Source organism: Mytilus galloprovincialis, chromosome 3 (assembly GCF_965363235.1).
Source record: "Mytilus galloprovincialis chromosome 3, xbMytGall1.hap1.1, whole genome shotgun sequence".
Taxonomy (NCBI): Eukaryota; Metazoa; Mollusca; class Bivalvia; order Mytilida; family Mytilidae; genus Mytilus; species Mytilus galloprovincialis.
This window is the reverse complement of record NC_134840.1, coordinates 29390671-29418414: the sequence shown is the minus strand read 5'-3', so window position 1 is coordinate 29418414 and position 27744 is coordinate 29390671. Positions and strand designations below refer to the sequence as shown.

General features: G+C 31.8%; 1 protein-coding gene and 1 long non-coding RNA gene across 2 annotated transcripts in view; both read left to right on the top strand.

Annotated features, from left to right (window-relative positions):
- LOC143067643 (tetratricopeptide repeat protein 13-like) overlaps nt 1-7923 on the top strand; it is a 39359-nt gene extending 31436 nt beyond the window's left edge. Inside the window, exons 18-24 of the mRNA XM_076241055.1 lie at nt 171-252; nt 2170-2285; nt 2809-2941; nt 3463-3542; nt 4766-4844; nt 5049-5128; nt 5744-7923. Of these exons, the coding sequence (XP_076097170.1) occupies nt 171-252; nt 2170-2285; nt 2809-2941; nt 3463-3542; nt 4766-4844; nt 5049-5128; nt 5744-5846 (673 nt within the window). The 3' untranslated portion in view covers nt 5847-7923. The remainder of the gene's footprint in view (nt 1-170; nt 253-2169; nt 2286-2808; nt 2942-3462; nt 3543-4765; nt 4845-5048; nt 5129-5743) is intronic.
- A 4050-nt stretch (nt 7924-11973) lies between these two features.
- Nucleotides 11974-15214, top strand: LOC143067641 (uncharacterized). The gene is made up of 2 exons (XR_012975993.1): nt 11974-12130; nt 12825-15214. It is a non-coding gene; the product is annotated as an uncharacterized LOC143067641 (long non-coding RNA).
- The last annotated feature ends 12530 nt before the right edge of the window (nt 15215-27744 follow it).

Below are 27744 nucleotides of genomic sequence, written 5' to 3'. Positions count from 1 at the left end.
TACATTTCTGATATATCATCTGAACTTTAGTTAGCTTCATATATTTATGTCAATATTTCATGATAAGATTAGTAGTTAGTAAACATTTGATCAATTCACAAATATATATTATTCAGATGGAATAGCTGTAAAAATGTTAGATAAAACAAATCATTTTTTTCAATCAACAGGAATGGAGCTGTTTTTTATCCTGAATTACAAGATGACATAGAAAAAGCTAAAACAGTTGATGATCTTTTAACTGTAGCAAGAGTAAGTGTTAAAGTAGTAAGAATCTGTTGTACTGAAATCATATAAAAACATACTCATATTAATCTACGTATATATTCTGAAGGTTGCATACAATTTTCTTACTCTTTTTCATTTTTACTTGACTGTTTTACTAAAAATGTTAAATTGATTTTGATTTCATAAATGTTATGATTTAAAAGATGAACATTGGTGTGAAAATTATGTTCAAATTTTGCATTTAAACAGAGCAGTCTGTGCCAAAAACTATTTGAAGTACTAGCCCTATGGGCTAGTTAAAAAAAAAAATTACTAGCCCCGAATTCATATGTACTGGACCGAATAAAATCTGTGTCACCGGTGAGGATCACGTAGTGATCCGAACCAGTTTGGGGGCATGCCCCCTCAAGAAAATTTTGGAATATTAGATGTAAAATCCTGCATTCTGAGGTTACAATTTTGTATCTGGAAGTGTATATAACTTTTCAAAAATATAGAGTTTTTTCTCCATGTAATATAAAAAATTCTACTTTCCTTAAAAAAAACCTTCTCAAAACTGTTGACAAGACTGTTTAAGACTCTTTTCTTTGAATTTAAGACATACATGTAAAATAAATGTATACATGTAGATATAAACCCCTTGCCATCACATTTTATTTAAATTAATTTCTCGTTCAAATTTGACTTTGGAAGTTAAAGAGATCATCCTTTCTGATGCAGTCCAAGAAAAGAAGAAAATCAATCAGTTAAAATTTTATTCTTCATAATTTTTCATATTATTTTTCAATTTGCTGAACAACTCCTGTTCAAATACAAATACAGATACAAATTTGCCTCCTTTTCCCTGCTCCTTACAGTAGCTACAAAACATAACTAGATGATCCTAGATTCTCATACTGGAGCCAGGGTCAGGGACGACTGTCCGTCCAATGAGTTTTAAATTCTCGGACCCGTTTATCCTCGTATTTTTTTTAGCCTCCGTAACTTGGTCGACTTGCGAGACGGCCTTTTAGGTGCCTTTCATGGTCTCGCAATTTCTGACAGTGAAGCCATTTATATTAAACGATGTTTGTCACCAAAATTATGTGTACTTTTTCGAAATGAAAACAAAACTGGTTCCACTTCTTCATAAAATTAATGGTAACCAGTCACTAAAGTCGTACTAATAACCAATCGTCTAAAATACACAAGATGTCAAGCGGGCAGTTACAAATTAATATCTTCCGACGCAAAAATGTTCAATGTTTTTTTTTAATTTACTGTTATGATTATATTTTATTCAGTCTATGCAACATAAATCAATCAATAATTACCAAAATTTGACATTTTCAAAACACGTGGTACTGACCATTTTCGCGCTTTTTTTAATTTTGAACAATCGGTTATTAGGGAGACCGTCAAAACTTGTTTACGGAATTTTTGCAAGGAAGAGAGTATCAGTTTATTAATATCGATGGCGTTGAGTGACATTCTGCGTTAACTTACAGTAACGATTAAAAAAGTGTACACAGATATGCACTAGAACGGTCGGACTATCGGCAGCGTACGTTAACTAGTCCGAGCTTATTTAAACTAGACACGGGCTTCGGGCTACCGCTTAACGTCGCAGACTGACAGAGCACACTATTTTGCTACACCTAACTTCTTGGATTAGCATATGACTCTTTACTATCAAATAAATGTTGATTCTTGTTATTATTGGTCCGTACTGACAGAAGGTGTTCACAGATAGATGATTGAATCTATATCATAAGATCAATAGATTGATTAGAATGACATTTTTGGTGGCAGGCTTTATGCTTTCTTTGATGCATTCTTATGCTAGTTTACATAATTGTAGGTCGCTATCTGAGCTGGGAGTATCTTCATTCGTTACTAGTAGTTAAAATATTAAGTCTATATTGTGCTTTTTTTACATAAAACTTTTTTTTTTTTTTACAGAAGCGTCAAATAAATCAGCATGGCTTTATGGTGTCTACACAAGTACCAAGTAGCAGAAAAGATGGCAATAACAATAATAGATTAGATGGTGCAATGTTAATATTGACAGATAGCTGGTACGTCATTTCTAAAACATTTTACAAGTTCACTTTTTATGCACTGAAATTTTTGGGTGGTCACCACTTTGCTTATTTGTCCATTCAATAGATGAAAACTGACGTTTCCTTAGGGAAAGAATTAAATTACTGTGTTATTACTTTCAAAGTCATGATCTATATTCATTGTTTAAGTGTTTTGCTTCATAAGATATTACATATAGTTTCAGTTGGACAGAAGTCCACTTTTGTGCAAGATGTGAGCCATGCAGCTTTTTACTACCAGGTGTGAAATGCAGGTCAATTGTAATTTTCACAATTACTTTTCCAGAGTTAATGTATTACCATCCAGTTGTCAACATTTTGGTAACAGGATAATCGTCAAGATCACAGCAGTAATTGATAGACTGAGTTTGGAACAAAATGTTTATATCAAGGTGACATCTTGAACAATACCATTTTATCAAGTACAAATTATCTTTCTAAATAACCCAGTGCATTGACAGGGACCAATCAGTAATGGTTTTGTTTTTGTTTTTTTTAGGAGTACTAAAATGATGTTTGCAATCCATGTCGTACATTCCAAGAGTCGGACATCAGCATACCATGCAGAACTGGATGCTGTATTCAATCAGTTACAGGAAGAAATAAAAAGGACAGGAATAACTAAATTAACAGTATGTACATTATTTATGTTATAAAGATTATGGTTAGAAGGAAGTTTGATAAGTATACCAGCTTGGAAATAATCAGTTAAAACTTCATGCATTGTATCTTTTAAAAAATTATGTAAAATGGCTGAAATTACCCAAATTTCATGGTAGAATATTAACAACTTAAATGTTTCTGACGAGGTCCATATTTAGGGTTAAGATATGTTGGTTTGAAACAAATGCGATGTCATAAATCTTCTATAGTATTTGCAACAATTTATAAATGTTAAAGTAATGATTGGGCTTAACATCCAGCTGTTCAAATGATATTTCATCAAAGAAAAGATGTGAACAAATTCCTGAAAAAAGGGTTATCTTTCTTTTAAACACAAATCAAACCCCAGTATATATAAAACAGACTGAAACTCTACCTACCTATTTTTTGCAAACATCCAAGCAAACATAGCAAGCAAGTTGATCAAAGTTTTGTTTTCATGCTTTTATAGAAGAGCTGTAAAGATTTATATATGATTGTTTTATTTTAGGATGTGGATTCTGTAGTAAACATCATCCTGACATTAGTGTATTATTTCTACAATTTAATGCCTTTAACAAGAGGCTCCTCGTAAGTACTATGTTAAAAGCCTATATTAAAAAACTATATAGTACTATTTAGTTAGATATACCAATGTAGTCATGACATAACATTTTTTATAGAATGAAAGCATTGTTCAAATTCTTTTCTAAGGCATCACCAAACAGGAGCCAAGAATTTTCATGTCTGTGAACATATTCACAAATGAACTGTGAAAATTTGTATTATGTCTTTTTTTAGCCTGTAATTCAAGTATGTTTGTTTTTATTTGTCAATTTTCTGGCTATTTTGGTTATTTTTGTAAGGCAACATCCAATAGAATACCATTGTGATTGGCAACTGCCATGACCAAAGACAATTAGAGATCAAGAGTCAAATAAATTATTCCTTTTGCAAGCTTTGTAACTTACACGTTTTTGTATTTTTGGTCCTGCTCAAAGTAAAAAAAATAATATGTAGTGACAAAAATTCCAAATTACAAGGTAAATTCAACAAGTCCATTGAAACTGACAACAATATCTTAAGGTTGAACCTTCTAAGCCAAAGTTATTTGGGATGTTATTTTAGTTAGAATCAGTCAAACCAATTTCATCCTTCCTGTAAAGTGCAAATAATATCCTAAATGTAAAGACAACACTGAGAAATAATTTTCAAACTTGGTTACATAACATATTTCTTGTTCATTTATAGAACTTTCTATCATGAAAATTAATCAATACTGTTATTGTCATGAATATGCCGCATTTCATGATATACAAAATTCAGCCAAAAAAGAACTGAGGAACATAATAATAATTTATAGTATTTTTGTGTACATGTATTCAATTTGTAAAATTTAAAAGTTTACCTCTAAATAAGCTTTGACCTACAATTGTTTACCTTTTTACACATTAATTAAATTGTGACTTGGATGGAGAGTTGTCTCATTGGCACTCATACCACGTCCTCTTATTTCTAAGTTTATAGTTGATGTGACCAAAACATCATGGTAAATTACATTGATCATAAACACAGAATATGAAGTTGTGGTCACAATAAACTGAAAACTAGTACAACTTGTCATGTTAATGTTAATTAGAAATGTCAGTGGGGCATGGTGTCATATTGTATGGTCTTGTTATTGGTATATTAGTTATTATAATACCAACTACCAGTCACTATTAAGTACTGCGCTAAATATTAAGCACAAGTTTAAGAAGAATATTAAATCAGAGGTTTGAGGATCTTTATGCATTAAAAACTCTTTTTTGTAGTGTGGTAGCTTATTCAGTAGCCTTAGGATTGTTAATGTCTGTTGGTAGACAGGTGACAGGAAAAGTTCCCAATGGAAAGGTAACTGCTGTGTTTATTTATTCATTATTCTGTAGTTAATAGCGTATTTGTTGATTTTTCTACAACATCAGAAACGTCCTTCAGTATGTTCAGTATTAAACTAGTAAACACATAAAGCTTTTGAATTATGAAAAAGTATTTACTCGTAATTGTGATGACTATCATGAACTAGATATAATTTTGGGAGATTTTTTTTTATTTCAGTTATTAGAGATGGAGGCCATGTTATCTGGAGCTCCAGATGCCTTTATTCTTGTAACCAAACAGTGGATGCAAACTAAAAAGTAGGTATATTTTTATTTAGCTTGAGTACAGTAAGTTCAGGTACTCATACAATTTACCTTGAATCAGTGTTGGCTTGTTCTTGTTTTCATTGTTTGCATGAGCTCTAAGTAGGTATTTGACACTCCTAAGTATAAACTTAACGATTTCTTGCAATTTTAAATACTCTGTACATTGCCCTCATTATTTATAGAAATCTGATGGTAATGTTATCTTGGGCTTTCCATTTTTTTTTTAATTCAACCAGTTTTCAATATTTTATTTTATGTTCATTTGTGCTGAGTTGAGTTTAAAATTTCAGAATAATTTGTCCAAACTTATTATTTACATAATAATGGTTACTACAGGTTTGTTATACATTATTGACTAATTGTATCAAAAAAATTGTGACTTCTTGAGTATATTCAATTATTTGTATTTCTGATCACTTCAAACTCATTGTAATGTCTTTTTCTTCTAAATAACAACTCATTAGCCTTTTCAGTTTTTCAATGTTAAGAAATTTGTTGTGGATGAAAGACATTTTTCAAACTGAGCAATTTAATTCATTAAATATTGTATTTACCTGTTCTCTTTCTGAATCTTCCTTAAACGTTGAGATTAATTTGTATTTTTAGATTAGCTGTACCAGTTTCACAGTTACCATCTGTTACTGAAGTTTTTCCTACAGTCCGAAGTATCATCGAAGTTTTAAATGTCAATACAGATTTATGTTCTTAACCAATTGTCTTGTATTTTATAATTTTATACACACAAATTAATTAAGGAGGAGTTTATAAACCAGATTTTTATATTTGAAAGAAATCTTCAAAAAATATGCATAAAGTCTACACTTATGAAAACTAATCCATTCTACTTTGAGTGAAAAAGATCAAAACAATTAATATACACTAGGACATTTGTTTTTGCTGTTCTTGTGGTGTTTTTTTTTACAGTACAATGGCACAATTATCATCTGGTTTTGTATATACTTGTAATATTGGCTACTGAATGGTTAGCATAATACACTCCATCAAACATTAAGACTGTTTTTATGAGAAGTTGTGACTGGTATATGTCAATCGTGATGCCATTCTATACACTTTAATTCAATTTTATTTAAACACTTTATAAGCTGTACTGATAAACAAACAAATTTAGTCTACAAAACTTGGTAATTTCAAATGTCAGAGGAGCAAGACAATTCACACTTTACATTGATAGATTGGTGGATAATGCAACTTTCAGGACTATTGTATTTTTTTGTGAGGATCAGTTTTTATTGATGGCGTAAGTTGGAGAGTACAACCGACCATCAGTTAGAAAATGCGATATTAGTCAATTAAGAATTTAGTCAAGGGCATATCCTCAGTGTTGACAGGCTAGTGATACACACTTGACAAACAGATGCCTTGTACTCTTTCATTTGGCTTTTTTTTTTTAAACGGTGCCATAAAAATGGTTTGTAAGTAATACTGAAATATTTGTGATTATTTTTCTCTTATGGTATTTTATGAATTTGATTGCAGAATTAGACAAAAGTCACCTATGATTCTGAAGTGTGAGCTCTAAACGCCGCCTTTTTAGGTTTAAATGAGTCTTTTGAACCCAAGATTATTGCCAAATATAATCAATTATTGAGGTGAAATATTTCTATGTCTTCTCTTGCAATGTCACAGTAAAGGTACAAATCAAAAATATTTACAAAATTATTTTTGGTACTGTCAACATTTTCAAATAATGAAATTGTAATTTTCTGACCTGTTATACACATTGTAGAAAAATACAGTTACGTTTGTATCATTGTACTTCATTTAGAACTAAAGGAACTTGGTCTGCTTGATTTTTAACAGTTTTTTTTTTTAATTTTGTACAAAATTTCAAAAGATGAACAAGGTTTCATTTTTATTTCTTTTTTAAAATGTACAATTTATAAAGTTTGTTAATATGAGTTAGAAATAGAACCCTCATGCAAGGAAACAAAATTTTGTTAGAACAGCTTGAAAGAATGTTGAATTCATATTAATGCTTATTTTATAGATTTATTGTTGAAGTTTTTGTTGACAAATTAGTATCAGATAGAATTCTGATTGTTTTGATGTTATTGGTTATTCAAATATATTCTGCTTCATATTTTTACCTTTCTATATAATATTTTATCTTTTTTTATAAATGGCTTAAAAAGGTTATAACTATTTTAAAATACAACTGAGAAATGATTTTTTTTTTAAACTCTTATTATTTGATAAGTTATTTGAAAGTATTTAAATTTAAATTCAAAAGCATCAGAAAAAGAGCATCCTTTCTATCTAGGTGCCAGGTGTTTAAATTGGACAGCCTGTATTGGACACTTTTTTTCAAATCCTTAGTAAGATATGATTAAATGCACATTTTCTACTGTGTATATACTGGTGGTTTAATTAAAAGCTGTATGCCTTTTTTTTTTTATAGCTTTTTTTGCTTTTTTAGCTTTTTTACACATTCTTCAATTGTGAGTGCTAATTTTTCCTTTTTCCCAAGAATTGACAACTCAAAACCATTAAAGATCCTGATTCGTTAAATTGTTCAGTAACAGCAATATTTGTTAATTTCTGAAGTGCTAAAGTGCCAAATGTATTGTAATAGTTGATAACAGTTATATTTTTTTAGTTTTATTCTTATTTTATATCTGCAAATATTATGTTGCTTATGAGTTTCTGGATGAACAATGTGTTTTGTGTATTTTTTCTCTTCTTTTTTTTAAATTTTTTGCACAGAACAAATAAAATTGACAGTTACTGTCTGTGATAAAAGTCAATAAAAGAAAACTACCTCTTAATTTGTTTATTTGCATTCTTACCTCACCTGAAGCTAGCTTTTATCGTCACTTGACATCTGTCGTCGTTGGTACCTTTTACAAATATCTTCTCTGAAATTACTGGGTCAAATTTAACCAAATTTGACCACAATCATCATTGGAGTATCTGGTTTAAAACATGTGTCTGATGACAAGCAATGAGGATGATAAGGCCAAAAATACAACCTTCTAGTTAAATGCAAGTCTATTATCTATAAAAAAAAAAACCTGCTTAAAATAGAGAAAATCTGGCAGTGGGAAAATGTTTAAAATGTTGAGTTCTTCATATTGTTGATTTTCATCTAAAGGGTCTATTATCTCGAAAATTATAATTGATAGAAAGTAACTTAAATAAGCAAAAATGATCAGTAAGACAAGATTTACAAAAAAAATACTTAGGAAAGAACATACCCTATTTAGATATTCTAGTTTTCAGTTCCATTCACAACAAGGACTCTGGTGACTTAATTTTACCTTTGAGTGTCCAGTATTATTTACAACAAGGACTTGCTATTAAGTTGACCCCTTTAGTGTCCAGTATCATTTACAACAACGTTTCTGTTAGTTATTAAGTTGACCCCTTTAGTGTCTAGCATCATTTACAACAAGGACTTGCTATTAAGTTGACCCCTTGAGTGTCCAGTATCATTTACAACAAGGACTTGCTATTAAGTTCACCCCTTGAGTGATCAGTATCATTTACAACAAGGACTCTGTTAACTTTTAAGTTGACCCCTTGAGTGTCCAGTATTTTTACAACAAGGACTGTTAGTTATGGAATTGACCCCTTTAGTGTCCAGCATCAATTACAACAAGGACTCTGTTAGCTTTTAAGTTGACCCCTTGAGTGTCCAATATCATTTTCAACAAGGACTCTGTTAGTTATTAAGTTGACCTCTTTAGTTTTCAGTACCATTTACAACAAGGACTTGGGCGACTTAATTTTACCTTTGAGTGTCCAGTATTATTTACAACAAGGACTTGCTATTAAGTTCACCCCTTTAGTGCAGTATCATTTACAACAATGACTGTTGACTTTTAAGTTGACCCCTTGAGTGTCCAGTATCATTTACAACAAGGACTCGGTTAGCTTTTAAGTTGACCCCTTGAGTGTCCAGTATCATATACAACTAGTACTCTGTTAGCTATAAAGTTGACCCCTTGAGTGTCTAGTATCATTTACAACAATGACTTGCTATTAAGTTGACCTCATAAGTGTCAAGTTTCTTTTACAACAAGGACTCTGTTAGTCATTAAGTTGACCCCTTTAGTGTCCAGCATCATTTACAACAAGGACTTGCTGTTAAGTTGACCCCTTGAGTGCCCAGTATCATTTACAACAAGGACTCTGTTAGCATTTAAGTTGACCCCTTTAGTGTCCAGCATCATTTACAACAAGAACTTGCTTTAAAGTTGACCCCTTGAGTGTCTGGTATCATTGACAACAAGGACTTGCTATTAAGTTGACCCCTTGAGTGTCCAGTACCATTTACAACAATGTTAGCATTTAAGTTGACCCCTTTAGTGTCCAGCATCATTTACAACAAGAACTTGATATTAAGTTGACCCCTTGAGTGTCCAGTATCATTTACAACAACGTTTCTGTTAGTTATTAAGTTGACCCCGTGAGTGTCCAGTATCCTTTACAAAAAGGACTGTTAGTTATTATGTTGACCTCTTTAGTGTCCAGAATCATTTACAACAAAGACTCTGTTAGCATTTAAGTTGACCCCTTGAGTGTCCAGTATCAACTACAACAAGGACTCTGCTAGCATTTAAGTTGACCCCTTTAGTGTCCAGCATCATTTACAACAAGGACTTGCTATTAAGTTGACTCCTCGAGTGATCAGTATCATTTACAACAACGCACTGTTAACTTTTAAGATGACCCCTTGAGTGTCCAGTATTATTTACAACAAGGACTGTTAAGTATTGCATTGACCCCTATAGATTGAAATAAACAATTAATTTCCCCATAGGCGACAATGGTAGCCTTTTTCGAGATCAAGACTTTAGAAAGTTGATTTTCTTAACGAAACCTTGCTAGAATCAAAGAAAAGTTATTATGACAGTATTTTTTGGTCCAAAAAATATAGGTTCGCGTTGCTTTTCTTAGCGTATTTTGTACTTATCTCCCATGCCTATCAATTTTGCCCTTAAAAATACGTGTCTTGTCCTAGCGTTGAAAAGTCATCTCAGTGCCTTTAGGGCTACGGAATAATTTTTATTTTGCCTTTTGTATAAAGCAGAGTGCACGAAGTCTCTAATAATAAAAAACAACGGGCGCACATATCGACCAATCAGGATAAGTCATACTCTTAATTCTGAATACCATGTTATGCTCATAAAATGGCTGCGCCCATAAAATCTAATGGTGTATTGTAACCTTTAGTGTCCAGTATCAATTACAACAAGAACTCTGTTAGCATTTAAGTTGACCCCTTGAGTGTCCAGTATCATTTACAACAAGGACTCTGTTAGCATTTAAGTTGACCCCTTTAGTGTCTAGCATCATTTACAACAAGGACTTGCTATTAAGTTGACCCCTTGAGTGTCCAGTATCATTTACAACAAGGACTTGCTATTAAGTTCACCCCTGGAGTGATCAGTATCATTTACAACAAGGACTCTGTTAACTTTTAAGTTGACCCCTTGAGTGTCCAGTATTTTTACAACAAGGACTGTTAGTTATGGAATTGACCCCTTTTGTGTCCAGCATCAATTACAACAAGGACTATTAGCTTTTAAGTTGACCCCTTGAGTGTCCAATATCATTTTCAACAAGGACTCTGTTTGTTATTAAGTTGATATCTTTAGTTTTCAGTACCATTTACAACAAGGACTTGGGCGACTTAATTTTACCTTTGAGTGTCCAGTATTATTTACAACAAGGACTTGCTATTAAGTTCACCCCTTTAGTGCAGTATCATTTACAACAATGACTGTTGACTTTTAAGTTGACCCCTTGAGTGTCCAGTATCATTTACAACAAGGACTCGGTTAGCTTTTGAGTTGACCCCTTGAGTGTCCAGTATCATATACAACTAGGACTCTGTTAGCTATTAAGTTGACCCCTTGAGTGTCTAGTATCATTTACAACAATGACTTGCTATTAAGTTGACCCCATAAGTGTCAAGTTTCATTTACAACAAGGACTCTGTTAGTCATTAAGTTGACCCCTTTAGTGTCCAGCATCATTTACAACAAGGACTTGCTATTAAGTTGACCCCTTGAGTGCCCAGTATCATTTACAACAAGGACTCTGTTAGCATTTAAGTTGACCCCTTTAGTGTCCAGCATCATTTACAACAAGGACTTGCTTTAAAGTTGACCCCTTGAGTGTCTGGTATCATTGACAACAAGGACTTGCTATAAAGTTGACCCCTTGAGTGTCCAGTACCATTTACAACAAGGACTATGTTAGCATTTAAGTTGACCACTTGAGTGTCCAGTACCATTTACAACAAGGACTCTGTTAGCATTTAAGTTGGCCCATTTTAGTGTCCAGCATCATTTACAACAAGAACTTGATATTAAGTTGACCCCTTGAGTGTCCAGTATCATTTACAACAAGGACTCTGTTAGCATTTAAGTTGACCCCTTTAGTTTCCAGTATCATTTACAATAAGGACTTTGTTTACTATTGAGATTACACCTTTAGTCCCCAATATCATTTACAACTATGATTCTTGACTATGTTGATTATTTAGTGGCCAGAATCTTTCATAACAATGACCCTATTGGTTATCAGGGTGACCCTTTACTTCACATATAATTATATTATAGTAATGAAGCCTATAAATTCAATTTCTTTTAAAAGATTAAAATTGGTTCTTTTTTTAAATTGGAACAAATAAAGGGGATTATATTTCCACAGTATTACTATTAATAGCATGCATGATACAAGTGTGAAAGTCCCAATGTACTATATGACTTTAACCCAAAAATTACTAACACACTTTGCCTATGTTAAAATATTATTATTGTACCTGGCTTTCAATTTTGATAATGTATAAGTGATTTTACTGGGTAAAATAATTAATGCTAGCAAAACAAATAATTTCGAGAAGGATGGTCATCTATGTCATTTTGCATTAGTTGTATAAATGGGAAGAGGTGAAACGGAAACGGTCGTCAGTTATTGGGGATTATTTCTTCCTGGTTTAAATATAACGAAGAAATAGTTGAGGTATGTTATATTCACGCAATTGTTGAATGGCATAGCGTCATTTGCTTTGCAGCATTGCTAAGTATAGATAATATTATCAAAAACCAACAATAACATGAATAAGGGATTTGTATGGTGGGTGTATAAACCCTTGCAACCAGATCGAGGTGGTATGCAATTATTTGGAAGAATCTATAGTCAAACAACGGTTACAATTCAAAGTTCACTGAATGCTCTGTAGAAGAGAGAAGAGTCTAAATTCTGCTTCGAACTGAAATCTGAGACTACTAATAACATAGTAGTCTAGACTAGAGAGAAAGAAAGAAAAAGAGAGACCGTCATTTGAATACCTCCACTGAAATTATATCATTTTAGTTGGGACAGTCACTTAACATGCTTAATAGACTTTTCCTAACTTGTAGACACCAATGCATTTTTACTAAAACCGCACATATCTATCTACATTATTCTTTGGATTATTTTTTTGGTTAACATTTTTTCTTGCTTTCTTAACGTTTCTGTCACGTTTTCATTCCTTAGGAAAACGACAAAAGTCGACTGAAACTGAAATTGAAAAGTGAACTAAAATATCTGGTCCCATAGTATGAAAAATAGTGAAAGCCTACGTTTAAGGGGATCTTCAATAAATATTTTGTTTATGTTGAATTCAAATTGACTACAGCAATGTCTCTACGTTTATTTCCCTATTTTACAGCAGGAATATTGCAATGTTTGGTGAAAAGAGACGAAAACTTTCACTAGCAATTAATGAAGTACTTGATGGAATCGGTGCATCGGACAAAGCAAGACACAGACGACAGATGAAAACAAAGCTGATAGAGGTAGCAATAAACGTCACTATAAAATGTAGGAACGAATCTTTAGTTACATATTCTTTTGGCAGTCTTTCCGAGGGAGCTACAACATTTGACATGAATTCTGATATTGATCAGGTTATGTGTCCTACAAATTGTATTGTCATTCAAAACATGGCAGACTGGGTGCCAAATAAACAGTGTTATCTGATAGTAGCAGATGAATTATCTTTTCCTGGATACGTTAAATTACAGCGTTTAAAAACGGACAAGCCAGAGCCAGACATAGTGTTACACAGTCTTCATGCGATTGACCAACATGGTCGAATAGTTCTTAGAAACACATGCTTCAAAGATATTACTAACATGCCTAAGTTTGACCAACATGGTCCAGCATTTACTTATGACGAAGAACCAGGATTTCAGTCGAGAGATATTGTATATGGTTTAGTAGTTCCAAAATATCGAATGCAAACGAGCATTTGGTCAAAAAAATCCAGGCAACACAATCTTTTATCCACTGACACATGTCTAGCTTTAGTAGTAGCAGTTGGTCACCCATTTAGCTCACAGCTGGAACTAGAATGGAGGCTTTCGTTTTCTTTCCTTGAACAAAGATTAATTCACAGTTTGAATGACACCCAAATGAAATGCTATATCTTGTTGAAAATGATTAAAGGGACATTTATTCAGCCAGTAATTGGAGATTCTTTGTCAAGTTTCCACTGTAAAAATAGTATATTCTACCTCCCAACAGAAACAAATAATAGTCTTTGGCGGCCTGACAACATTCTTTCGTGTTTAGAGCTGCTGTTAAGGCGAATTTTGGAGTGGGTTGAAGTAGGAAACTGTCCGCATTATTTTAAAAAGGATGAAAATTTATTTAACAACAAAATTGAAGGTTTGGTCCGTTGTAAACTTGAATTGTTATTGCGCTGTTTATTACGAAATGAAGGGAAGTATCTACTTAAAATAGCATTTGACAGTTTTGGAGAGGCATTGGCAAAACAGTGTTCAGGATTGTGGATTAATTTCAGCCAATACACATCATTTCACAACTTTACCATTCAAAAAAATCTTGACTGCGAGATATTTAATGAGTACAACAATGTTGCTAACGCAATGTCATTCAGCAGAAACAGAATATTTCGTCATTTTTGTCGGAGTAAGAACACCGGTGTCTCAATCCTCTGCCATTTAGTTGTCATAAAACGACTTATAAAAATCACGGAAAATGGAAAAGACTTGGAGAGAAAGTTTGCAAGTTGGATGATTCGTTTCTTGAATACGAGCCGTTGGGCGCAATGCGTTTCTTTGGGGATTTCTGGCAACCTAACTAGTGTGATCAATCTTGCCTTAGATCATCTAGAGAAAGGGCCTAGTCCGGATTTGTTTTCCTCGATTTTAAAAAGAGCTGTTATTTATCATGTAATTGATGATGTTGAAAAGGAAACTAAACTTTTAGATTACGTCCGAAAGAAGAGTTCCAACTATATATGCCAAGTTTGTCGGTGTTGGAATTTCAATGTAAAGGTCAATAAGAATTTTGCTACTTGGCTGTTGGAGGATGAACCTACATTCCAGACTGTAAATGAACAGTGTATGGCATTCTGCGTGCTGTTCTTACCAACTGAAAAACCACTAACATTTGGTCCGTTGATATACGAGTTTTATTGACATGTTGGATCGAGTAAGCATTTTGGTGCTGATCTGAGACTTGGTTTCTGGCATGGATGTTGCGTTATAGACTGTCTTCCCCTGGCATTATTGCTTCATTATTTGATGAATAAAAGAAACAAAAAGTTCCAAAACGCCACAAGAAACTTGGAGAAATTAAAATACGTCATTGTGAATTTCGAAGACTTCGGACACAGAGAAACTGCATGCAACATATTGGCCTGGTGCTATTTTCAAGAAGGGGATCATTTGCAAGGATTCCAATGGTTGAAATATTCTCTCCAATTAAGAAGTGAGATGAATGCAGCAAAACTACATCTTGCAATCACTTTCTACAAACTGTTTATCGGTCCGAATATATATTAAACGTCTTCTGGTCTTTGGTTTAAAAAAACAAAAATATCAATGGATAAAAGAAGATGCTCCGTTTTCCTAGAACCGTAGGGAATATCCAGAAGTTTTACATTGTTCTGTTATATATTTTTGTTTTCAAAATAGCCGTAGTAAACAAATTTGCAGAAATAAATAATGACTCCTACGAGGAGTCCATTGATGTGATAGTTATTTTTGACCTTTGTAGATCTTATATTTCTAATAAATTGTGCAGTTTTCATTTCTCTTTATACACTATACTGCTAAAAGTAATAGCAACAAATTAGGTTAATAGGTGAAAAATAAGCATTTAAGGGCAATAACTCATACAAGGAGTCAATTTTCAGTCGTGTGGACCTTTTTGTTTTGTATGTTTTTGTTGCTTCTTAAAATTCGTCTATATATCTGTTATTAACATCAAGATAAAAGCTTTTTATCTATTGCAGTTTTCTATTACAATCATTTTCATATATCTGCAAAGGTCCCTGATATACATTACGCTGTTGATGTGATGATGGAATGGATAAAAAAAAATATGAAAAAAAACAAGTTATTTCTAGTATATTTATGTTCATATGTCGATATGATGCAGAAAAACGCAAAAATAATTGAAATTTATAGGAAACAATGAAAATATTGCTTAAATGTGTTCCATTGCAAAAAGTAAAATCACAAAAATACTGAACTCCAAGGAAAATTCAAAACGGAAAGTCCCTATTCAAATGACAAAATCAAAAGCTCAAACACATCAAACGAATTGATAACAACTGTCATATTCCTGACTTGGTACAGGCATTTTCTTATTTATAAAATTGTATATTGAACCTGGTTCTACAGCTAGCTAAACCTCTCACTTGTAAAACAGTCGTTTCAAATTCCATTATATTGACAACGATGCGTGAACAAAACAAACAGACATACATTGTTATAGTAAAAATGTCAACAATACAGCAGTCAACGTTGTGCTATAATTCTCATCACTAAAAAGACATATAAACATGTAACAAAGTGGTAATTGGCAATTCAATGTTCGATTTCGAAATTGTAAAAGAAAAGCAATCTTTACCATTCAAAGCTCACAATCACTTTGTTTTTCTTTTGTATCAGGTGTTGACAAGTGTGCCTCCTACATGATGTGTATTTGTAGAAGCCTGTCGTTTCAGTTACCTTTGCCACACAGGTTCAAATGAATGGATTTGAACGAGGAAAGCATGTGTATGTGCATGTCCAATCTTTTTTTATTCTCTTGTGACATTTGTAGTCTAGTGTTTTTGAAAGCTTTAAAATTGTTGAAATTTGTAAATTTATAAAATGTATCCTGATCCTTGACAATTGGACAGATTCTGTATATAATTTTTCGTCAATAAAATTGAGAATGGAAGTGGGGAATATGTCAAAGAGACAACAACCCGACCAAAGAGCAGACAACAGCCGAAGGCCACCAATGGGTCTTCAGCATCCAGTAAAAATTAACATAGATCTGTAAAACATCAGTGAAATATGCTTTGTGTGTATTTTCCTCAATGAAAAATTAAAGTAAGAAAAAATATTTGAAGATAAAAAAAACCACAGTAACTGTTACTGTGTATATATTCAGTAACTGCAAGTGAGCTTTTGTTAAATCCATAAATTGTATCTTTTGTCTTTTTATGCCCCACCTACGATAGTAAAGGGCATTATGTTTTCTGGTCTGTGCGTCCGTTCGTCTGTCCGTTCGTTCGTCCGTCCGTCTGTTCGTTCGTCCGCCTGTTCCGCTTCAGGTTAAAGTTTTTGGTCAAGGTAGTTTTGGATGAAGTTGAAATCCAATCAATTTGAAACTTAGTACACATGTTTCTTATGATATGATCTTTCTAATTTTAAAGCAAAATTAAACTTTTGACCCCAATTTCACGGTCCACTGAACATAGAAAATGAAAGTGCATGTTTCAGGTTAAAGTTTTTGGTCAAGGTAGTTTTTGATGAAGTTGAAGTCCAATCAACTTGAAACTTAGTACACATGTTCCTTATGATATGATCTTTCTAATTTTAAAGCCAAATTAAACTTTGACCCCAATTTCACGGTCCACTGAACATAGAAAATGAAAGTCCATGTTTCAGGTTAAAGTTTTTGGTCAAGGTAGTTTTTGATGAAGTTGAAGTCCAATCAACTTGAAACTTAGTACACATGTTCCCTATGATATTATCTTTCTAATTTTAATGCCTAATTATATTTTTTATCCAATTTCGCGGTTCATTGAACATGGGAAATGATAGTGCGAGTGGGGCATCCGTGTACTTTGGACACATTCTTGTTTTAACTTGTTTTGTGCTTAGTAAGTCTGATGAATGTGTTTTCACCAAGCTGAATTCTTTTTTTGTGGTAATAATACACCACTTTCAATGAAAGGACTCATAAAACAGTTTTATCTTGGCATATTCTTTATATGGTTTTCTTTAATATGTCAGGATCTTGTAATATAGTGGTCGTTGGATGTATCAATTGTTTTTATCGTTTAATATTATAGTACAGATGAGGCTGAGGAACTAGGTTGCCGAGTGGTCTAAGTAGTTACTACTAATATCACTAGCCAGTCAACACTGAGGTTTGTGAGTTCGAACCCCGCTCGTGCGGGTGCACTCGACTTTAATTTTAATTATCTAGAATTGTCCGTTTTCCTATCGAAGGTCCATGGTTTTCACCGGGCCTTCCGGTTTCCTCCACCAATAAAAACTGACTGCCAAGAAATAGTCCAAAAGCAGTGCTTAAAAGTGGCTCTAGAACACCAAAAATCATAAAATCAAAATCAGGCTGTAGGATTTCTTTGAATTCTTTCACACTTTTATAGATAACTGTACAGTTTAGAACTTCCTCTTTGTTGAAGGTTATTGTGTGATGAGGTATTTATGTATAGTTGTCTCAATGGAAATAAAACCACATTCATACCTCCCAATTGACCTGTATCCTGCTGTTCGCACCATACCCAGGATTTTTTTCAAATATCAGACAGTTCATAAAATAACCTGGAAAATCATAAAATGATCCTGTATGATTCAAATTCTTGAACCTTAAGATTGATTTCATAACTGATTTTCGATTTCATAAGTGATTTTCCTTTGAAATACAGGCAAATTTGTATTTCTTCTTGGATAGGATCTTCAATTTTCTGAGTAAAAGGGTTCATTTGACAGCTTAGTTGTCAAAACACCTCGTTTTAAAATGATGACTTTTTCAAAGTTGTTTTACAATAAATTTGAGCTACTTCCCCTTTTTTGTCCCCTTTCACAATATACTCCTTGATTTTATGGATTTTTTTTGTAAAAAGATTAAATTTATAAGAAATTCAATGCAAATACATATCAGAATATTATTTCTTTTATTTTTCTATCTTAGAACTGTTAAAAAAATTATTTTGAAATTCTTTTTTATTTTCTTTACTTCCTTTTAATGCTTAATTATATTTCATAGTAGTTCAATATCAACTGGATTGTAAAGTTAACGGGTTCGATCCCCGGTTCCACTCCTAATATATCCGACCGTGCAAGGGCTGTATAGCCAGTCAAGGTCGTTAAAAGCTTCCATTTCTGTTGTGTAAAGTTAATTGAAAGGTTAATTGATTTTTAATACTACTTTAAGTAGTTTAGATAAAGGTTGTTTATCAAAACATATTTGTGATGTAGCTTATAAAGAGTTATGTGAAATAATTCTTTCATGTAATGTATATGATGTATGGAGAAGTAGAAATGAAAATAAAAAGATATTTTCTTAGAAAAAATATTGTTGAAGGTGTCATAACATTTAATTTCTAATTATTGTGGTGATTATATATGCCATTTTACTGAAAACATTGTCTTCTGATATTTTTGTGTAATATGTAATATATCTATTGTATATAAATGTTGAATAATTGAATAAACATAAAAAAAAAAAATTGAAGGTTTTCATCTCATTATCAGATAATGAATTTGATCCTGAAACTGAAAATATAAATGGACCAACCTTTCTTAAGTAATTCAAATGTATTGTATGATTTAAGACCAATATAACTATGGTACGTTTTTATAAATGCTTGAATTGTTCAGGTACAAGATTTATGTAATAAAGTTATAGAGGATTTTTTTTTACCAGAAAAATCTATATTTGAGATGAAACAAAATTTTAGTAGTCATATGATATTAACAATATTCCAGGCAGTGCAATATATTACCCACTGACACATGTCTAGCTTTAGTAGTTGCAGTTTGTCATCCATTTAGCTCACAGCCAGAACTAGAATGGAAGCTTTTGTTTTCTTTTGAACAACGATATATTCACAGTTTGAATGACACCCAAATGAAATGCTATATCTTGTTGAAAATGATTAAAGGGACATTTATTCGGCCAGTAATTGGAGATTCTTTGTCAAGTTTCCACTGTAAAAACCGTATATTCTACCTCACAACAGAAACAAATAATAGTTTTTAGCGGCCTGACAACATTCTTTTGTGTTTAGAGCTGCTGTTAAGTCGAATTTTGGAGTGGGTTGAAGGGGGAAACTGTCCCCATTATTTTAGAAAGGATGAAAATTTGTTTAACAACAAAATTGAAGGTTTGGTCTGTTATAAACTAGAATTGTTATTGCACTGTTTGTTACGAGATGAAGAAAAATATCTTCTTAAAATCGCATTTGACAGTTTTGGAGAGGCATTGGCAAAACTGTGTTCAGGATATAGGATTTTCAGCCAATACACATCATTTCACAACTTTACCATTCAAAAAAATCTTGACTATGAGATATTTAATGAGTATAACAATGTTGCTAACGCGTTGTCGTTTAGCAGAAATACAATATTTCGTCATTTTTATCGGAATATGAACACTGGCATTATTTCCTCACTGTTTGATGAATAGATTATGAATTTCGAAGACTTCGAACACAGAGAAACTTCATGCAACATATTGGCCTGGTGCTATTTTCAAGAAGGGGATCATTGGCAAGGATTCAATGGTTGAACTATTCTCTACAATTAAGAAGTGAGATGAATGCAGCAAAACTACATCTTGCAATCGCTTTCTACAAACTGTGTATCAGTCCGAATATATATTAAACGTCTACTGATCTTTGTTTTTTTAATCAATGGATAAAAGTTGATGCTCCGTTTTCCTAGTACCCTAGGGTATATTTAGAAGTTTACATTGTTCTGCTATATATTTTTGTTTTCAAGATAGTAACCAAATGTGAAGAAATAAATACTTACTCCTAAATGGGGTCTAGATCTTTAATTTTTAATAAAGTATGCCGTGTTCATTACTCTTTGTACACTATTATACTCCTCAAAGTAAAAGTAACAATAAGGTAAATAGGTGAAAATATGCATTTAAGGGCAATAACTCCTACAGGGGTAATTTTTCAGTTTTGTGAAACTTTTTGTTTTGTTTATTTTCGTTGCTCCTTAAAATTCCTCTATTTATATTTTATTAACTTCAAGATAAAAGCTTTTATCTATTGCAGTTTTCTATTACAAGGTTATATTATTCAAAGTGGTATTCGGTAATTTCAATCTGTTCAATCATTTTCATACATCCGCAGAGGCCGGGTCTTAATATACATTACGCTGTTGATGTGATGACTTGGAATGGATATAAAAAAAATGAAGAAAAAAAACAAGTTCTTTTTAGTATATTTATGTTCATATGTCGATATGATGCAGAAAAAAATGTAAACATAATTGAAATTTATAGGCAACAAAGAAAATATCGCTTAAATGTGTTTTATTGCAAAAAGTAAAATTACAAAAAACTAAACTCCAAAGAAAATTCAAAACGGAAAATCCCTAATCAAATGGCAAAATCAAAAGCTCAAACACATAAAACAGTTTTATATTCCATAATCATTATTAATATTAATGATGTGTGTATTGCTAATCCTGATTTAAATATAATGTTTAAAATTTTAAAAAAATATGACTGATAGAAGTGCTACAGAGGAAAAAACTAACCGCATTTTGATGGAAACTTCCAATAACAATACCATAAATAGTTTTTAATGTTCTGTGCGTCCTCTCATTCAGTTTTGGGATGTTTGTGATAAAAGTATTAAAGAAATAGAAAAGGGGGAAAACTTTAAACTGAGAGATGGTGATAAAAACCGAAAAGACACATATATATCTATTTTATTGAATTTTGTTTCAAAACTTTTTTATAAAGATGGGTCAGGAGACCCAACAATGTCAAATGTTTATTTAAAGAGTCAAGGTATTGACCATACTCCTATTGAAAAGATGCGAGGGAGCCGTTTTAACGTTCAATTTCACAATGCTGACGGAATTTTCTTTTTGAAACATGTTATTGTAAAATTATCTTTTACAGTCAAAAATGTCTTTAAATAAACTCATCATAGATACCATGGACTAAATTTAGTATATACGCCAGACGCGCGTTTCGTCTACAAAAGACTCATCAGTGGACCTCGAATCCAACAAAGTTAAAAGGCCAAATAAAGTACGAAGTTGAAGAGCAATGAGGACCAAATTTCTAAAAAAAGTTTGCCAAATCCAGCTAAGGTAATCTATGCCTGAGGTAGAAAAGCCTTAGTATTTCAAAAATCATCTAAATTTTGTAAACAGTTAAGTTATAAATATAACCATAACAATGATAATTCATGTCAACACAAAAAGTGCCGACTACCGATACCCTCGGGGAAATACATCTCCACCAGCAGTGGCATCGACCAATTATAAACAACAATTTAAAATTTGTCTCCAAAACAAAACTTTAATATGTATATGCCAAGCTTTGGGAATGATATGTAAATTAAACCATAATAGGTCCACATTGGAAAGCAGCTTCAGAAAAGATAATACCGATTGAAATGGGACATATATACTGCAGTTCATGTGTTAGACAATATTGTAAAAATCACCTTCATTATTATATGATAATCATATAAAATTATTTTTTGGCCCCGAAAAAAATTGTCATGATGTTCCGAATATTTTCACAATATTTTCACAGCGGATGAAAGTCGAGATTAAACAGAATTATTTATTTCCAAATTATGTTTTGTTATTATGGCATGTATGGAGAAAGCTAAAAAATATTCTCTGATTTTCTGTGTGGTGGCAAATATTTCAATGCAGAAGATGATTTAAAAACAACAGCAAGGACGTGTCCTTCTAATCATATAACTGTTGAGCTATTGATGGGAAAACTGGACAGTGCAATCAAACAGTCTCCAAACTCTATAGTAGGCGCTATCGAGACTAAAACTGTGTATAACAATAACAAAACACAAACTTGGCTAAATAGTAAATCAAACAGTGACAAGAAGATCTTATTAAAATCGGCAATTAAAAACCGAAAACAAGTAACTTTAGATCGCTATTTAAAAAAAACAATTATTCAATAACCGTGTTAAAATAATTAATCAAAGAATTGAGTTCGAAGAAAATCAGATAAAAAGGCAACTGTAAAGAAAACAATAGAGGAAAATGGAATTTGGAACTAGGAAATTGAATTAGAAACAGAGGTAGATAAATTAAGAACAAAAACTGAAAAAAATTAAGGCATTAAAGACGCAAATAAATCTTTATAAAGACGATCAAGTTTTGGACATATTAAAATTCGATAAAAATTTACTGATATTTAGCAAAAAAGGGAAACCACTCTCCGTTCTTGAACTTGTAGCCAATTTAAAAAAGTTGATCTACCATCGTAATCCTTTCAACGATCCAGAATCATTAGTTTATAAAGAAATTGTTCATACTTGGGAGGATGGCAACACATCAGAACACAGTTGTTAGAATGATCGTTTGCAATCCTACCAAAATCAAGAATTTGAAGTTAATACTATTGAAAGTTCATATTTTAAAGCTAATTTTCACACATGAAACTCCTGCCCAGTACTCTTATTCACATTACAATTTGTACATATTCTTCTATTGACTTCTACCGCTATACTTTTTGACTAATATTGGTTCTTATTTTCATTGTATAGAAACATCATATCTTCAAAATAAACTAACCAATATTTAGTTTTCAATGATTCTTTAATGTTGCACCAGTGCAATAAACCTTAATATTTTTTGTTTTCATCAAGAGCCAATCATTGAAGTAAGTGTTTTTATCATCTGCTATGCAATAAATAGCTTATAACATGGGTCTTGTGGAATATTGTGCCTTGTAAAACATACATGTATCGTACTTGCAAGCTCACATAATATGAAATTCTACGGAGGGCTTATATTCCTGAATACTAATAGTGATGAAAAAAGCCTATGTATTTGATAATATATTATTTTTTCACTGTCCAATCTCCTTTCTTTATTGTAAGTCTTTATCACATCTTAATACTCAGAATCAGGTATTCCTGTTGGCCTTCAACTCATAAACCCTGTATCTACAAACATTCAAACCATTTAATATATATATATATATGTCCATAATTTCTATTCAATAGGAACAGGGATATGTCTACATATATGTGTTATTACTGTGCATACATTGAAATTTGAAATATATTTAATCTTGTTACATTTTTAACATACATTTGTATTTAAAAGTATCAAAATATTATACTAGTTTGTTTCCAAAAAATGCATCAGTAGTGATAATAGATATATCCCTGAAAACTACAGTTTACTTGAATGAATAGCTATCTAACTGTTTGATTAATGGTTGAGGTTGTGTTGTAAATTTTGTTGTAATACTTAGAACAATATGGGATAGATATCTATAAGAGAACAAACTGTTTAAAATGTATAAAGTATCATTAACTCAAATTACAGTAATCTATATAGCATTAACTTAGAAGCAATTTAACACCAAAACTGGATTTGTTGTTTGATTCAGTAAGCATAGATACAATAAAAGACATCAATATTTCTACGTTAAAATGTCCATGCACTTTATTTTACTAGGACAATATATAATAAAAGAAATTATTTACATATTAGTGTGTAATAAAAACTTTTTTAATCCTATGTCTATGTGTAATAAAAAAAAATTTATCCTATGTCTTGATGTTTAAAGTACACAGACTTGTACATTATTATTTTAATTGTAGGTCAAGTATTGGAAAGAGAATGAAGAATTAGAGGACGGATATTTATATAATTTGAGTCTTTGAGTTAAGACTGATTTCCTTTGAAATACTGGAAAATTCGTATTTCCTCATTTTAAAGTTTTAAAGAACGAATTATATAAACCCGAAAGGCAAATATAATACAAGCCAAAATGAAAAATATAAACAAGTCTAAGTGGAAAACAACGTTCAAAACTATGATTGCATTGAAAACCAGATGTCCCGGAGGGAACAGCTTTTTACGACCGCAGAGGTCGAACCCTGAACAGTTGGGGCAAGTATGGACACAACATTCAAGCTTGATACAGCTCTAAATTTGGATTGTGATTAAATAGTTGACACAGCAAAGGTTTCTAACACATGAACTTAATTATTTTTGCTTTTGAGCAATACTTTATGCTGTTGAATATTAATCCCCTCAAAAAATATATTTGAAAAATTTTCTTTTTAATTTCTGAAATGTAATTGACAAAAATTGTACCAACCCCATCCCCTACCCTTTTTCCAAAAATAATCTCAATATAAATTTCTAATGGAGTTTGCGACAACTACTCATTTAAATACATAAGAAAATATTAAAATGTTCAAGCAGTGTAAGGGAGGTAACCAAACATATATATATAACAGTATTCTTCAAATAGAATTGGATTACCTTCCTTACACTGCTTTTAAATTGTCTAAATTGTCCTTTTACCAGAAAAACCCTTGTTTTCCCCCTTTTTGCCTCTAATTGCTAATTGATTTGAGCCAAAAAAAAAAACGTAACCATCCTTTCTAGTATGGAAACTTGTGGTATAATTTCAGAGAGATTTATGCACTTAAACACAAGTTATTGACTGGAAATACAAAAATGCTTATTTGGGCCCCTTTTTTACCCCTTTTTCTTAAACAGTTGGGACCATAACCCCCAAAATCAATCCCATCCTTCCTTTTGTGGTTATAAACATTATGTAAAAAATTAATTGATTTCTATTTACTTATACTAAAGTTATTATCCGGAAACCATCTGTCTTGGGTGACGCTGACGACGTCGCCGCCTCCGCCGATGCGATACCAATATATGAACCAAAATATTTAATTTTTGAATTTGTATAAAAACCACAATTTTTATACATGTTCATGCAAAACAAATTTCTTGATAGACAGGTCTAAATACAGTATAAACAACATTTTCCAAAATATCAAAAAATGGAAAAGTATATTTTAACAAAACGCATTTGACTAGCAGATCAAACAACATATATTATAAACACTGCTGACTACCATGACACCTATCATATCATGTGAAATGGTAGTCATCCATACAAGACGGAAGATAAAGTATAAACAGCTGAATCTGATAAAGCTTCTAAACCTAATTATATAGTGTTTATGGATTGTTTTTGTCCATTGTGTTGCCTGTTTTTCTTCATCTTTGTGTTTGTGATTCTCTCCCCTTTTTTACAATGAATACCTGATTTTAATTTGAATAAAAAATGAAACAAGTCTAAAAGGCAGACGTTCAATCACTTTGTAAATATACTAGCACTTGTAAAGTTTTTAAAAAATATGACATACTGATTTCAAACAAATATCCTCATATTCTAATATAATGTATCTTATTGCCTAACCAGCAAATCTAAAAAGTATCAGGAAGTATCTTTAAAAAAGTAAGAGTTGCTTCCAAATAATCTTCAGTGGTAAGATATAGAGCACCATTGCCAACAAGTTCAACACTGAATCAGAAGGACATAAAACACTGTTTGAATAAACAATACTTTACTCTGGTCAAATTTGAAGGCGTTTAAGTGTGGATGTCAGATAGAGAAAGATTGCAATGTGGTAGTAATGCACACTGACCCCCTTTGGAAAAGTGGTGTTAAGTGTTGTCATTTTGCTGTTCTAAATATATTGCCAGTGAACCAGTTTTCTACAAACAAACTTATAAGTACCCACCAGCAACATCATATAGAATTTTTTATGCCCACATCTTATTTTAGGAAACCCCTAAAAGTTCTGACTAAAAACTAGAGGAAGCCAAACAAAAAAATTATGTTATAAAAATTTTGGAAATCTGTATATTGGTTTACAAAAAGTTGTAGATTAGAAGACCTTCTTAACTGACTTAAGAATAATAGTTTCACTAGGGATCAAATCATGAAAATAAAAACATATTAGGTGTTACATTAAGATTTTGTAAAAGAGTCTCATTTCTGAGAAATTACAAATTGAATGAATGTATATTAATCACTAAATGTGCTTTTCACCAAACATTTTTATTATGCTGATAAACTTGACAATAATAGGAAAGTACATTTGCACCATATCTGTATACATTATCCATAAACAAACAGGCAACATAAACATTTTAACTCTGATTTGGAAAATAATGAGGCATGGAACAATCCATACATATAAACATATATTCTTACTACAATAGACGCCTTGTGGTCTCAAAATCATTTATATAAAAATCAAGCAAAAATTGTTGTTTGGAATGAGGATTTCTATCCAATAACCATCAGGATCTTTAATGAATGCAAGGCCTTTCATCTTACCTTGAAATATAAAGGTCAGTTATCAGAGGGTACATTCAAGTTAATGAGCGAAAACATTAAATCACTACAGTATTGATTAAGAAAATGATTCGACTAACTTGAGATACAGCATAAGAAATATGTTGGTCAAAAAGACTATAAAACAGACATCATGTTAGCAAGGGCCCTGCTTGTCCATTTTATGTGAGGCAAAGAGATTTGATGCATACCGAGAAAAAAATTTAATTTTTTTAAAACGTGACATCAGAAATTAATTCAAGTTGTGTTTTGTTCCTGATTAAAATATACCAAAATTTTTTTAAATCATAACACTGTAATTTGGTAGGCATTTTCATAAATAGTAGGCAACCAATATGTTTGACAGAGAATCATGTAATTGCAAATGAAACCTTTTTCAAATAAATCCTAGCTAAAATTATAATTCTCAGGATTGATAATTTTGTAACAAAATTTAAATCCTGGTATCTATGATGAGTTTTTTTTTATATGCATCATGTTGTTTGTTGTTTTTGTGTTTAACAATAGGTTCTAGGTTACTAATTTACAACAGGTTACTGTTTTTTTTTATGTTTAACAAGAGATTTCTAGTTACTGGTTTCAGGCGAAATCGGATTTTTGTTTTTTCTTGTTCAACAAGGTTTCTGATTTCTGGTGTCTAACAAGGTTCCTAGCTTCTGGTTTTCTGTGTTTAATAAGGGGTTTCTGATTTCTGGTGTCTAACAAGGTTCCTAGCTTCTGGTTTTCTGTGTTTAATAAGGGGTTTCTCGTTTCTGGTTTTCCGTATTTAATAAGGCGTTTTTAGTTTTTGTTTATTCGGTGTTTTGCTACTGGACACCTTAAAATAACTCATAAAATTGCCATCAAGGCATTACGTAAGAGAGAATTTATGGGGAAAAAAAGAAAATCACATTAAACACTGAACTCCGAGGAAAATTCAATCGGAAAGTCCCTAATCACACGACAAAATTTAATGACAAAACACATCAAACGAATGGACAACTGTCATATTCCTGACTTGGTACAGGCATTTTCAAAAGTAGAAAGTGGTGGATTGAACCTGAAATGAAAATTTCATTTGATTTTAAATAGTTATCTAAAAAGTGTTTCAAAGAATTTCAATTCATGTACCCCTTATTTAAGAATAGCTCAGTCAATATTTTAACATGCAAATTTGGATAAAAATGAAGAGGCTTTCA